Source organism: Prunus avium, chromosome 8, assembly GCF_965620075.1.
Source record: "Prunus avium chromosome 8, drPruAviu1.hap1.1, whole genome shotgun sequence".
Classification (NCBI taxonomy): domain Eukaryota; kingdom Viridiplantae; phylum Streptophyta; class Magnoliopsida; order Rosales; family Rosaceae; genus Prunus; species Prunus avium.
The window spans coordinates 30,811,844-30,825,752 of NC_142291.1; the positions used below are offsets into that span (position 1 = coordinate 30,811,844).

The window sequence follows — 13,909 nt, forward strand, 5'->3', positions numbered from 1 at the left end:
ATATACTTTAGCCTTGAGTTATTGAGAATTATTTATTTACCTTTTATGCCTATAAATATTTTATCTATTTATTTTATAACACTTTATCATCACAAATACTCTCTACAAATACCAACTGAGATCTCCGACCAAAACCCACATAAATATAGTCATCATTTACCTCTCTGAAATAACTCGAAGTCTTCGAGGAGGATTTTGGCCAAGCTGTTGGCTTGCTTTGCTGTCAAGTTCAGAGATGTGATGAGTCAGTGTTGCTGGATGAATCAGCTAGCCAACCAAGTGCGCTTGAGTGTATTTCTTATTCTGATATCACCACCATGGTTGCAAGGGATAAGCCCTCTGCCTTTCTTTTATCTTGTTCATTTATCAAATTATATATATAAGCTTATATTGAGGATCCTACTTATTATAAAATTAAAATAAATTTTTCCAAAGATCATCTACGCTTCAAACTTTAATCAAGCAACCCGAAAATCCCAACAATACGCCTTCCTTCTTTTAACTTCATAATTGATATTTGGCTGCGATTGTTTCTTCTTGTGGGCTTTCTTGCCAATTTCAAACCAACTTTTTTTCTTTATTTTCCTTCGTAAGAATTTACCCATATTTTTTCCTACATAAAAATTCTATTCCATTTCCTTTCCAAAAAAATTTGAAATTTCAATATCCATTATGATTCGAAAAACTCCGAACATTCAGAATTTTCTGAAAATTTCGAGTTGTTTTTGGAAAATTTCGGAACATAGTACAAAAGTTTTAAACATGCCCAACCATTATTATATTATAGTACTTGGATGTTGTTATTCTTTATGGAATAACCATTCTATGTCTATTTGGTCATTAAATTATATTTAGTTCAACATGGAATTAGTAATTGTATATAGTCTAAGCTTGAAACCCCAATATATTTCGGAATTTGAAAATTTTCAAAATCTTGAGATTCCAATCCAACATTTTTTATTTTTTATTTTCAGAATTTTCGAATTTCAAAAGTTTTTAATATCCGAATTAATTTGGACTTGTCAAAAGTAGAAATTTTTATATCGGAATCGGTTAGAATTAGATTTTCCAATCTAACTTGCACCCATAATATGTACAAAAGTAAAAAGAAAATAAAAGGGACAATTTCATGGAGTCCTTTTCTGATATTGATTATGAAGTTCCACCTCATTATTAATGTTATCCAACCCCATCCATATATATGTACACTCACTTCATAGTTTGAACAACACACCAAACTCTCTCATTTATGTCATTCTTATCTATTAACACTTGTAAAGTCTCTATAAAATTTATTTCAACGATCCGTGGGTCGAACTCTTAAACAGTCGCTAATGATACCCTATAATTTTTTTTCAACGATACAAACCATCTATTCAAGTCTTCATTCATAGATAATTTTTGAAAAAAAATCAGATAAATTGAAAATCATTAAGGCATTGCAAACAACAAAATAGACGAACACGGTGCTTGAAGAACAGATTAAATAACAATCATCTAATTGAGTGGTCAAATGGTTTCAAATTGAAGTAATTTTTTTTACAGAAATGATCTTTGAGTGGTTGCTAATGAGTTGCTTTTCACATGAGCTAAATCTGTCCAACTCTATTATTTTCAAACAACCAAATGTTACAATTGATTTTGTTGAAAATGGCAAACTGATTTTAATAAAATAAATTTCATAAATAAAGTAGGTAAGGAAATCATATATATCCTTGTGAGAAGAGGGTCTTCTTGTACACTCACGAGGCTACTTTCACCTAATAGTCTTTGTTTCTTGGACTAACACCTAATGTTCAGGGTGGACCTTTAGGGTGAGTGGAAGGGCCATGGCCTCCAATTAAGGGGGCCCCTAAATTATTGTATATCTATATATATAAACCAAAAGGCAGAGAATGGTGAAACATTCAAAATACCAGAAAATGTCCTTGGTTAATGCAAATATTAAGAATTGAAATTATTAATTAAATGAGAATAATATGGTAAATTCATACATTTTCATATTTAAAAAAAATTAAAATTAAAAGAAAAATCAGATAGTGGATCCTATTTTTAAGGAACACAACTACCCATTATTTTTTTAATTCTAAAATAAAATAAAATATTTTTTAAAAAAGCCTCTTGCAAGCGCGAAAGCGCGTGCAGAGAGGCTAGTATTATATATATTACACAGCAAAAGTGTCCAATTAAAAAAAACACACACACACGATGAAATTAAATGAGGAAACACAATTCCTTTCCAGAGAAGAAACTCCAACACTCTTCTTCTTTTCTCACGCAATGCCTACTTCAGTTTTTCCATAGAAGATTATACTCTCTATTTAGGAGGGTGTATTCAATTAAGATTTTAAAAGAGTTCAATGGAGTTATAAAGTTTATAGAGTTCAATATATTTCAATTGATTTCTATAAATACTACTTAGAGTTTGACTGAATTCCTAGTTTGATTTTAATGGTGTTTGTTAAAGTTTTATGATTTTAAAATAATTGATTAGAGTTCTAAAATGTTATTTTATTTTATTTCCTTTTTTTGGGATGTTTATCGTTTTTCCATCAACAATATCTTTATGTTTCAGAATAATGTTTCTCTAATTCTTCATCAACCATTTCCTCTTCTTTTTTTTTTCCCTCGATTTCTTCATTCCGTAGTACTACTACTACACCTACTTCCATCTCCATTAATGACAACAAAAAAAAAAAGATTCCTGTAGATCGATAAAGAAGGCTATAGCATATATATGACATGATGTAAAAAAACAAATAAAAAATAACAGCAACCAAAAAAAGAAAAGAAAAGAAAAGTAGATTGGGATGCTACTGTACATCGATATATGATGTACAACAACCACTCAAAGATAAGAGATTGGAGCTTTTATTTGGGGGCTTTCTCTATTGCGAACTGCAAGTGTGCGGAGTGGATGCGGACTTCTATTTGTCACCGTTAGATTCCTTGTACGCTGTAGATTTAAAACATCATTGAGAACTTCTATTTCTATCAAACCTTTTCAGTCTTTTGGTAAGAGCCAATATCACAGCTGCTCCTCCGGGTTATAATATTTTTATTTCTTCTTTTCAACACCTTCTCTTCAGTGTGCTCTCATCCCTAGCAATATCACAACTAGACCTGGCATTCGTGTCGTGTTATCAGTGTTCGTGTCGTGTTCGTGTCAACCCGCTTTTCTTAACGGGTTGACACGACACGACACGATAAGAAAACGAGTTGGAAATGCCCAACACGAACACGACCCATTACGATTCGCGAATCACACGACACGACACGATTAACACGATAAGAATTAAAATATTAAATAAAAAAATAAAAACATATGATTTTTAAAATCTTAAAATAAAATATATTTTTTTGTCTGGTCTCCAAACAACACGTTGTCTGCTTCTTGTTGTTGTTTGATCTTCAGCTTTTTCATGCATGCACATTTAAAGGGCTTCTGGGTTTTGCTTCTAGTTCTGCTTCAGCCATGGTTGTGATCTTCATGGAGGCTCCAAATGCTAATCTGGGCTTGAAAATTTCTCAGAGTTTGATCCACGAGTTTGAGCTTGTATGTATCTGCATTGATCGGTGAGGGAGGGAGACAGAAGGGGGAGGTGGCTGGGATGGCTCATGGTGGTTAGGTGGTGTGGTGGCTGCTTAAGACTCTCAAGTTGAGAGAAGAAGAAAGCTTAAAGGTTTCTGGGTTTTGAAGAGAGAGAGAGAGAGAGAGAGAGAGAGATGGGGTAGTGAGAGAATCGGTGGAATGGGGGAGGAAGAGACAAAAGAGAAGAAAGAGAAGAAGAAAAAATAAAAATAAAAAAAGAAAGAGATAAATTTACAAAAATGCCCCTGAGCTTAACGGGTTAACGGGTATTCGCGAATTTACACGACACGACACGATAACTTATCGTGTGACTAACGGGTTGACACGATAGCAACACGACACGATAACACGGACACGAATACTGAAATTTTTTTGCGAATTCGTGTCGTGTTATCGTGTTTCGTATAATATTGCCAGGTCTAATCACAACTGCTCCTCCAGGTTAGAATATTTTTATTTCTTCTTCTTTTTTTTTTGGCTTTATGATATATGGATATTTTCCATTTTGCTTATACAAAGTTTTCTGATTTTCTTATGGTATGGGATTGTTTACTAAAAATATTTGGGTTTTGTTGGAAATCTTGAAGGTTGGAATCGGAAAAACAGACATCACTGATGTATGAGTTATATGGATTTGGCTACTAATTGGTCTTTGTTTTTGATATGCACTTACGAGTTTGGCTTTTGGTTTAAGCATTGCTACAGTATTCTTTGCTATTGTTTACCAATGTCCCATTGACCAATATTTTTGTTATTTTTTGCTTTAATAGATGAAACTTTAGAGATGGGAAGCCCACAAGAATGACTCGGGACATATGAATTTATGGAAGATACTAATGAAAATATATGTGGAAGCAATAATGAAAATGCAACTCGCGATTATCAATCACCAAGGAAATCACCTCATCCTTTTTCTTGAAAGATACTCTCCATGAGGAGAAATGGTTAAGAGAATCAACCATGGGAGCTGGAACGCCCTGGATAAAACCTAATTGGCGGCCAACAGCGGCGGGGTAGTAGATCTCACAACCGCAATGATATTGGTTCCCTTCGCCTACCACGAGACCATAAGGAAGGTCTCAGTTGATGAGAATGCTAGCCCAAAGCTCTTGCCGTTCTTTTCTGTTCTCCAAAGTAGCTGGGGTGGCAAGATCCATGGCCAAATAGCTTGGGTAACGACGATCAAGACAGATGGAAAAATCATTAGGTGACCTCTCTGAACATTCATAGAAGAAGTCTATCATCCATCGATTCGGATTACCAGAGTCTATCATGACTGACCGAGGAACGGCTTTCGTGGGAGAAGCTGTCAAAGCAGCTGCAAAAAATTGGGGAGTTAGGATGGTTCAGTCCACCCCATACAATCCTCAGTCAAATGGTCAAGCTGAGGCCAGCAACAAAGTAATAAAAGGGATTTTGGAAAAAATGATTGAGAAAAATCCTAAAGAATGGTATTCTCTCCTCTCCAATACCCTTTGGGCGTACAGGACCTCTAAAAGGTCCGGCACGGGGACGACACCATTCGCACTCACATACGGCCATGACGCCGTCTTACCTCTCGAGATTTCTGTAAAATCTTTAAGGGTGGCTCGTGTTGCGTAGATTTAGCTCCACCAAAATGGATTAAGCTGCATCCTCAACTTGTGATACTCGCAAGTGCACGAACCGTTGGTAGTATAGCATATGTAAGTGCGAGGTCGATTCCACAGGGATTGGTGATTGAATGATCCAATTTAGTTTCCCTACACAAAATAGAAACAAAAAAAAAAGAACATAAAACAAGGAAGAAAGAAATAAGTAACTCAAGCAAATAAGTTCCCAAGTTCAATTTAGATTAATGGATTGATTCTAGCTAAAGTATGATTAAGCCATGGTGTGTGGTCATAACCTTGTGTTCCTAATTCCCTAATTTGATCATTTGTTGTCTAACCTAAAATTAAGCATTAGGAACCCATTAAGCATAGAAGAACATTTTAAACAACCAAGCATGTATCTAATCCCTGTTGTCGAATGTCCATACATACTCTTCCTATTCATAGTTCAATTCGAATTAAAGCATGGTGTATACTCTTAATTCAAACCAAGATAGCTAACATGCAAGCCTAAATGGTGATCAATCATTCAAACTAGCATATTAACTTATAAGCATAATGAATAAGAACAAAAACCATAATTGAAACTTGGAAACTAATTCAACTTGAAAACTTAAGAAAAGAATTTACATAACAAAGAAAAATAAATTACAACTAAGAAAACATTAAGGAAACTAAGAGAACTTTGAGGAAGAAAGGAAGTGTTTGAGAACTTTGAGGAGGGAGAAGAAAGTGTTTGGGAACTTTAGAGAATTTTGGAAGAACATGTGTTTGAGAGCTTTGAGGATTTTGGAAGGGAATGTGTTTAAGACATGGGGAATTTGGAAGAGAGTGTTTGAGAACTTGGAGGATTTGGAGAAGAAAGTAGAGAGGTGTTTTGAGAGCTTTGTGGATTTTGGAAGAGAGTGTTTAGGAACTTTGAGAATTTTGGAAGAACATGTGTTTGAAAGCTTTAGAGAATTAGAAGAAGAGAAAGGAAAAGTGTTTGATATTTAGTACAAAGAAAATTTAATAGAATGATCTTATTACAACAATTGAGAACTACAAAGGGAAACTAAGAGAATTTGAGGGAGAGAAGGGAAGGGAGCTCTAGAGAAGTGTTTGAGAGCTCCCCCCCCTTGGGGTGTTTACAAGCTTGGGAAACCTCACTATATATAGGCCTAAGGAAGCTGAAAATCTGAATTAAGTATGGCTAATGCATACAACACTTGTTTTATAAAATCTGAAATGGTTGATGCACTTCACTAATGCATACAACACTTCCATTATAAAATCTGAAATGGTTGATGCACTTCACTAATAAATCCCACCAGCAGCCCTAGCTCATCTTCATGTCACCATGACCAAGCTTCCAACCAGAAATAATAGCTCATCCTGAGGTCAGCATGACCAGCAACTTCAAGGGCTTACGAATTGGGCTTCCCTTAAGCAAATTAAGACTTTAAGCACTCAAACTTGAAGTTTAGAATGTCTTCTTTCCAGCCATATATCATTTGGGCCAATCCAAGGTCGGAGGAGGAAGTTAAGGCCAAAACAAATTGCTAACTCATTTTGCGCGCTGATAAAATCCATCCTGAGCATGGCTCTGTGTTTGCTAGGTAACAGACTCCATATTTATCCAATGGGGCTGAATTTTGGATATGTTATATTACACACCCATTGGAACAACTTTCATGAAGAATGTGGCCTCATCCGAGCTATGTAGGTTGCTGAAACAAAGCTTGCAATATGACCTACGAAATTGGGCTGGCAGGGGACTGTAGCCAAAATTGAGTTTGTCTTTAAGCTCTTCATCCATTCATCCAAATTAGGCCCTAACATGCATGGATTGCATCATTTACTATCCAAAGCCCTCATTATTACCTAAAGCTCAATGAACTGAAAGATAAACACAAAAAGGATTAAAAGCACAAGTTTAACTCAAAAACATAACCAAATCATAAGCTAGAAGGGTACAAAATGATATGTAAATATGCACCGATCAAATACCCCCAAACCTAGATTTTGCTAGTCCTCGAGCAAAACAAAAGGAAAACAAAGATAAAAACAAACAAGAAGTTAACTAGACCACTTTCGTAGGTAACTCGATTGCATTGAGCATATGCAACAAGCCTTTAAACCTCTAGGCATCCCTAGTAGGAGGAGTTGTGTCTCCTGAGGGTTTAACAGATACGATACCCACAAACGTTTTACTGACTCTGTAAAACAAGGTAATTAGAAAACTTAAAAGATTGTTAGTCCTTAAGCAAAATAAAAAACAAAAACAAAAAAAATAATTACATTAACAAAAACAAAACAAAAAAAACAAAACAAAACAAAACAAAACAAAAAAATTACAAAAATAAAAAGAACTCAAAACAATCTTTCCGAACATTTTCTGAAGAGAAATGACTCATGCACATGACTCAAAAGTTTTAACAATAAAAGCTCAATTTTAAACATTATTCACAAAGCGGCAAAGTTCAAAACATAATATGCTCAAAGTGTGGTAGTGTGATAGCCAAATGCAACAAATTCCCCAATCTTAGTTTTCACACAATTTCAAAAATCATACAAAGCACAAGTTCAACTTCAAATCTCACCAAAGTTGTCCTCTCACAAAGGAATCACTCGGAAGAGGGCTATAATGCAACACTCAGTTATAAACATGAGATTAGAGTTAAACCATAAAGACTTAACTCGAAATAGAAAGATGAAGAACTTGCATTAATATGATCTCAAGAAGGATGCCAAACACTTAAAAGTAGAAAAATGAATGCAATTCAACCACATGACATTTAAGATCAATTTAGGTCTTTAACATAGGTTGTAATGGGGCCAAGGGTGTAAGGTGAGTAAGAAATGAAAGGTATGGATAAAACAAAGTCCAAGGAACTCAAAATATAAGAGCATAAAACAATTGTTTACAAGACTTCGAATCATCACAATGAGAATTTATTTTTCTTTTACATGATCAAAACTCCTTATACCTTCATTTACATTGATTCACTCCTTTCCTTAAACACCAATTTATTTTGAAGGCCCAAAAATGAAACCCAAAAATGAAATTTCATTCAACCACCACTTAATCACAACTTTTCTCTTTTCTTTCACCAATTGTGTGATTTTTTTTTTTTTCCTTCAAAATGTAACACCAATTCCTAAACTTAGTATGAAAAACACATCCCAATTAAAGCTCATGAGTTCCTTAGAAAGGTAAATATTTGTTTTTCAGGCTAAGGCGAGGAAATATAATTGGTAAATGAAAGAAAAGGTTTACATGTAGGCTCAAAATGGTTAACAATGGAAAATCATGCTTAAGCATGCATAAGGTTAGCTTGAAAGGTACAAACGATCCAAAGAGGGCCTAATATCATTTCTTAAATGTCATGAAATCGAATTGCAAAAGAATGAATGACTTTTAAGTATTCAACCAAATCAATGAATAATGAGATCAAACAACAACTTTGATGACAAGAAAATAAGAGTATGTGTATAACACTCATGAAATGAAGCACAAGGCTCAAAAGCTCACATTTATGGTTATATAAGTCTAATTTATGCTTGATACAATTCTTTGGGTCATGCAAATCCTTTAATTGGAGAATTATGAAACAAATGGCAAGTGCAAAGAAGGTTTCGAACATATCATGCTAGAACGATGCCAAATTAATCAATTAATTAATTTTTTTTTTTTTTACAATAAAAATTTACAAGGAAAAAAAATAAATAATAAATAAAATTCAATTTTCATTTAAGTCATGCAAACATTTATCACAATCTCATCAAATGTGTTCGGAAAGTGAATAAAATCAAAATCAAAATAAAAGCAAGACTTAACAAAATAAAATAAAAATAAAAACAAGCAAATAAAAAAAAAAATTAAATAAAATTAAGGAAAAACCAATTTTACATGCTAAACTCCAATACCCCCAAACCTAGAAATGAACATTGTCCTCAATGTTTAAAAATTAGGAACAAACAATGTCATAATAAGAAATGAAAGGTACTAAAGTAAATATAAACCACACAAAAAAAAAAAAAACACAAATAAAATAATTACAAAAATAAAAATTACAAAACAAACAAACAAATAAACAAAAAAGAAAAAAAATGAAACAGTAAAACACTCGAAACAGAAAGCCCTAAACAGACAAAACAGTAAGCCCTAAACAGACAGTCTTACGCAAACCAAAACCCAAACAATTGAAAGCCCAACCCAAAAGAAAGTTAACCCACCTTGAAACCTAAACAACGGTGAAAACCCGACCCACAATGAAATCCGAAGCCCACACGTTTTTTTTTTTTTATTTTTTATTTTTAAGAGAACATGGGTCATGATGTCTCGGTTCAGTGTAAGGGACCAACTGACAGGGCGAGACACGTGTTGACGCGTAGAGGCGCCGCAGACTCCACAAGCAAAAATTACGGGCTCATGGAAAGGCGCGAAGACTTTACTGAACGCGTTCGTTCAGAAAAGACACGTCGTGATAAATGAGTTGGGTATGGTTGGAAGGCGAGAAGGTTGTGGGACTCAAGGAATGCTGGAGATTCAGAAAATGCTCAGATGCTGTAATGGCTAGGGTTTGTCAAAGACTAAGTCTATAAGAAAGGGTGAAAAAAAACGCAAACTCAGAAACACACAAAAGAGAAAAGAAAGAAAGAAGAAAAGAGAGTGAGAAATCAAATGGCCTCTAACTACCCATTTTCGTTGGATCTCAACCTAGCTCCACCGACTCAGACACGAGGCCAAGCAGCGGCACCAGTATGGATGCCCTACTTTGCTTCCGCACGGGGGCCTGTGACAGTAACTGACTCAATACTCCTGGACAACGATGTTGCCATTGGAGTGGCTAGAAATTTAGTGACCCCTAAAGATATACGTGTTCTGGGGACAAGGGATGACAACCGGGTCGTGAGCGATGCCCTGGCACTGAGCGTGCAGAGTACAGCAACAGTCGCAAGTTTGGGTCATCGCCTACTTGCGAAGTCCCATGAGGTAGAGGTGCTGAAAGGTCAGTTGGCGGCGGAGCGAAGTATGGTTGAGGAGTGTCAGACTGCTATAAAAAGCTTGAAAAGGGAGAGGTCAAGCCGTTGCCGGGGATTTAGCTCCACCAAAATGGATTAAGCTGCATCCTCAACTTGTGATACTCGCAAGTGCACGAACCGTTGGTAGTATAGCATATGTAAGTGCGAGGTCGATTCCACAGGGATTGGTGATTGAATGATCCAATTTAGTTTCCCTACACAAAATAGAAACAAAAAAAAAAGAACATAAAACAAGGAAGAAAGAAATAAGTAACTCAAGCAAATAAGTTCCCAAGTTCAATTTAGATTAATGGATTGATTCTAGCTAAAGTATGATTAAGCCATGGTGTGTGGTCATAACCTTGTGTTCCTAATTCCCTAATTTGATCATTTGTTGTCTAACCTAAAATTAAGCATTAGGAACCCATTAAGCATAGAAGAACATTTTAAACAACCAAGCATGTATCTAATCCCTGTTGTCGAATGTCCATACATACTCTTCCTATTCATAGTTCAATTCGAATTAAAGCATGGTGTATACTCTTAATTCAAACCAAGATAGCTAACATGCAAGCCTAAATGGTGATCAATCATTCAAACTAGCATATTAACTTATAAGCATAATGAATAAGAACAAAAACCATAATTGAAACTTGGAAACTAATTCAACTTGAAAACTTAAGAAAAGAATTTACATAACAAAGAAAAATAAATTACAACTAAGAAAACATTAAGGAAACTAAGAGAACTTTGAGGAAGAAAGGAAGTGTTTGAGAACTTTGAGGAGGGAGAAGAAAGTGTTTGGGAACTTTAGAGAATTTTGGAAGAACATGTGTTTGAGAGCTTTGAGGATTTTGGAAGGGAATGTGTTTAAGACATGGGGAATTTGGAAGAGAGTGTTTGAGAACTTGGAGGATTTGGAGAAGAAAGTAGAGAGGTGTTTTGAGAGCTTTGTGGATTTTGGAAGAGAGTGTTTAGGAACTTTGAGAATTTTGGAAGAACATGTGTTTGAAAGCTTTAGAGAATTAGAAGAAGAGAAAGGAAAAGTGTTTGATATTTAGTACAAAGAAAATTTAATAGAATGATCTTATTACAACAATTGAGAACTACAAAGGGAAACTAAGAGAATTTGAGGGAGAGAAGGGAAGGGAGCTCTAGAGAAGTGTTTGAGAGCTCCCCCCCCTTGGGGTGTTTACAAGCTTGGGAAACCTCACTATATATAGGCCTAAGGAAGCTGAAAATCTGAATTAAGTATGGCTAATGCATACAACACTTGTTTTATAAAATCTGAAATGGTTGATGCACTTCACTAATGCATACAACACTTCCATTATAAAATCTGAAATGGTTGATGCACTTCACTAATAAATCCCACCAGCAGCCCTAGCTCATCTTCATGTCACCATGACCAAGCTTCCAACCAGAAATAAAAGCTCATCCTGAGGTCAGCATGACCAGCAACTTCAAGGGCTTACGAATTGGGCTTCCCTTAAGCAAATTAAGACTTTAAGCACTCAAACTTGAAGTTTAGAATGTCTTCTTTCCAGCCATATATCATTTGGGCCAATCCAAGGTCGGAGGAGGAAGTTAAGGCCAAAACAAATTGCTAACTCATTTTGCGCGCTGATAAAATCCATCCTGAGCATGGCTCTGTGTTTGCTAGGTAACAGACTCCATATTTATCCAATGGGGCTGAATTTTGGATATGTTATATTACACACCCATTGGAACAACTTTCATGAAGAATGTGGCCTCATCCGAGCTATGTAGGTTGCTGAAACAAAGCTTGCAATATGACCTACGAAATTGGGCTGGCAGGGGACTGTAGCCAAAATTGAGTTTGTCTTTAAGCTCTTCATCCATTCATCCAAATTAGGCCCTAACATGCATGGATTGCATCATTTACTATCCAAAGCCCTCATTATTACCTAAAGCTCAATGAACTGAAAGATAAACACAAAAAGGATTAAAAGCACAAGTTTAACTCAAAAACATAACCAAATCATAAGCTAGAAGGGTACAAAATGATATGTAAATATGCACCGATCAGCTCGCCATGCTGAATGGAGTGAAGATGAGTATAATCAGGCAATGGCTCAAGAGCTAGATGATCTCGACGAAGTCCGACTTGAGGCTTTGGATAAATTAAAGGCCCAAAAAGAAAAGGTGGCCAGAGCATATGATAAGAAGACTAAGGCGAAGAGCTTCGGAGTTGGAGATTTAGTATGGAAAACTATTGTCCCATTGGGAACGAGAGATCGTAGTTTTGGTAAATGGTCTCCAACATGGGAAGGACCTTTTCTTATCAACCAAGTTTTAGGAAAAGGAGCATATAGGTTGAGTTATGAGAATGGTCGTCTCCATGATTCACCCATCAATGGCCGTTTTTTGAAAAAATATTACCCTACTTCTTGGGAGATGATGGGGACGTGATCCATCTTGGTCATGTTAAGGGCAAGGAAATGTGTATGACAAATGAAAAGATTTTCCAAGAAACATTCATTACAAAATAGAGGTCATCTTGGTCATCTTGGTCGTGATCCATCTTGATCCATCTTGCTGCTTCTTTCGGCCCAACTCGACCTTCTGCATAATAACGGCATTGGCCGAAGAAACCTTATGCTTCAAGGCTCGACCTGCCTCTAGTTCCGCTTGGGCAATAGAATAGCGGACAATTTTCTTTTCTGCCTCTTTGAAGAGATGAGTGATTGCTTTAGTTGTGATCCGACCAGGAAAAAAGCCAGAAGCAGCCAAATTGTCAAGAGAAGTTTTGAGTCTAGCTCGCTCAGTCTCGTCAGCAAAAGAAGTATAATCCCGATCTAGGTAGGCTCGAACTAAAGCTTCAGCTCCAGGATCTCGTAACATCCCAAAAGTTAAAGATGAGGTAGCTAGTCGGGTTGAAGCATCATTTTTGGAAGTTGAGGCAGCCCATTGATCAAGATAGGCAAAGATATCCTCGACGGCCTGCAAAACAAATACATGTATATAAAGGTGGTTCATAAGAGTGGGAAATCATCCGAGGACAAGTAAATTGGTGTCAAGACTAACCTGAGGAGGTTGACCTTCTGTCCCCGTCTCCATGAATTTATCAGCTGGGTCTCTTCGTGGGGTTGAGATTGAATTCAAATAAGCTGGAAGTTCTATCTCAATAGCCGGTTGAACGGCTGGAGCGTTGCCAAATCCAAGCCTTGTACCCTGAATAACCGAGGATTTTGGTAAAAGGTTCAGGAGAAATTGTATCAAAAAATTACAAATTCAAGGTTACCTGAGTGGCCTCAAGATAGGCCTCAGTAGTGCAGTGTCCGAATGTTAGGGCAGCCCCGCATACACCTCCCATGTCGTCGACAGCTGCCTCATTCTGAAAGTACCACAGAATGTAAGAGTGAGGCAAAGTATAAAAAGCCCAACTGATAAAAGGAAGCTTACCTCAACTCCATGACTAGAAGTCGTAGTCAGCCCACCGAGATCGAGCTCAAGCGTGGAAGCGTGAGAATCCTATATTAAACTACAAGTTAAGGAACTTGCTAAAAAATTAAATAGGAAACACGAGGTAAGAGATGAACTCACTGGAGCAATTGAAGAGGAAACAGCTGATTGAGCAATCGCAGTCGAATGAAATTGGTTGGGTAGTTCCACCAACCTTATTGAGTCTTCAACACCCAAGCCTGTAGGATGTGGGTTCTTTCTGGTTTTTCGCGGTCGAGCGAGTGAAATATTG

The 13,909-nt window shown here is 36.3% G+C and overlaps 1 protein-coding gene across 1 annotated transcript; it reads left to right on the forward strand.

Annotated features, from left to right (window-relative positions):
- The first annotated feature begins 12,228 nt into the window (after window positions 1-12,228).
- On the forward strand, window positions 12,229-12,624 carry LOC148292529 (uncharacterized). Its single transcript, XM_088245851.1, has one exon. It carries the CDS (start codon window positions 12,229-12,231, stop codon window positions 12,622-12,624), a length of 396 nt encoding a protein of 131 aa, XP_088101977.1.
- The last annotated feature ends 1,285 nt before the right edge of the window (window positions 12,625-13,909 follow it).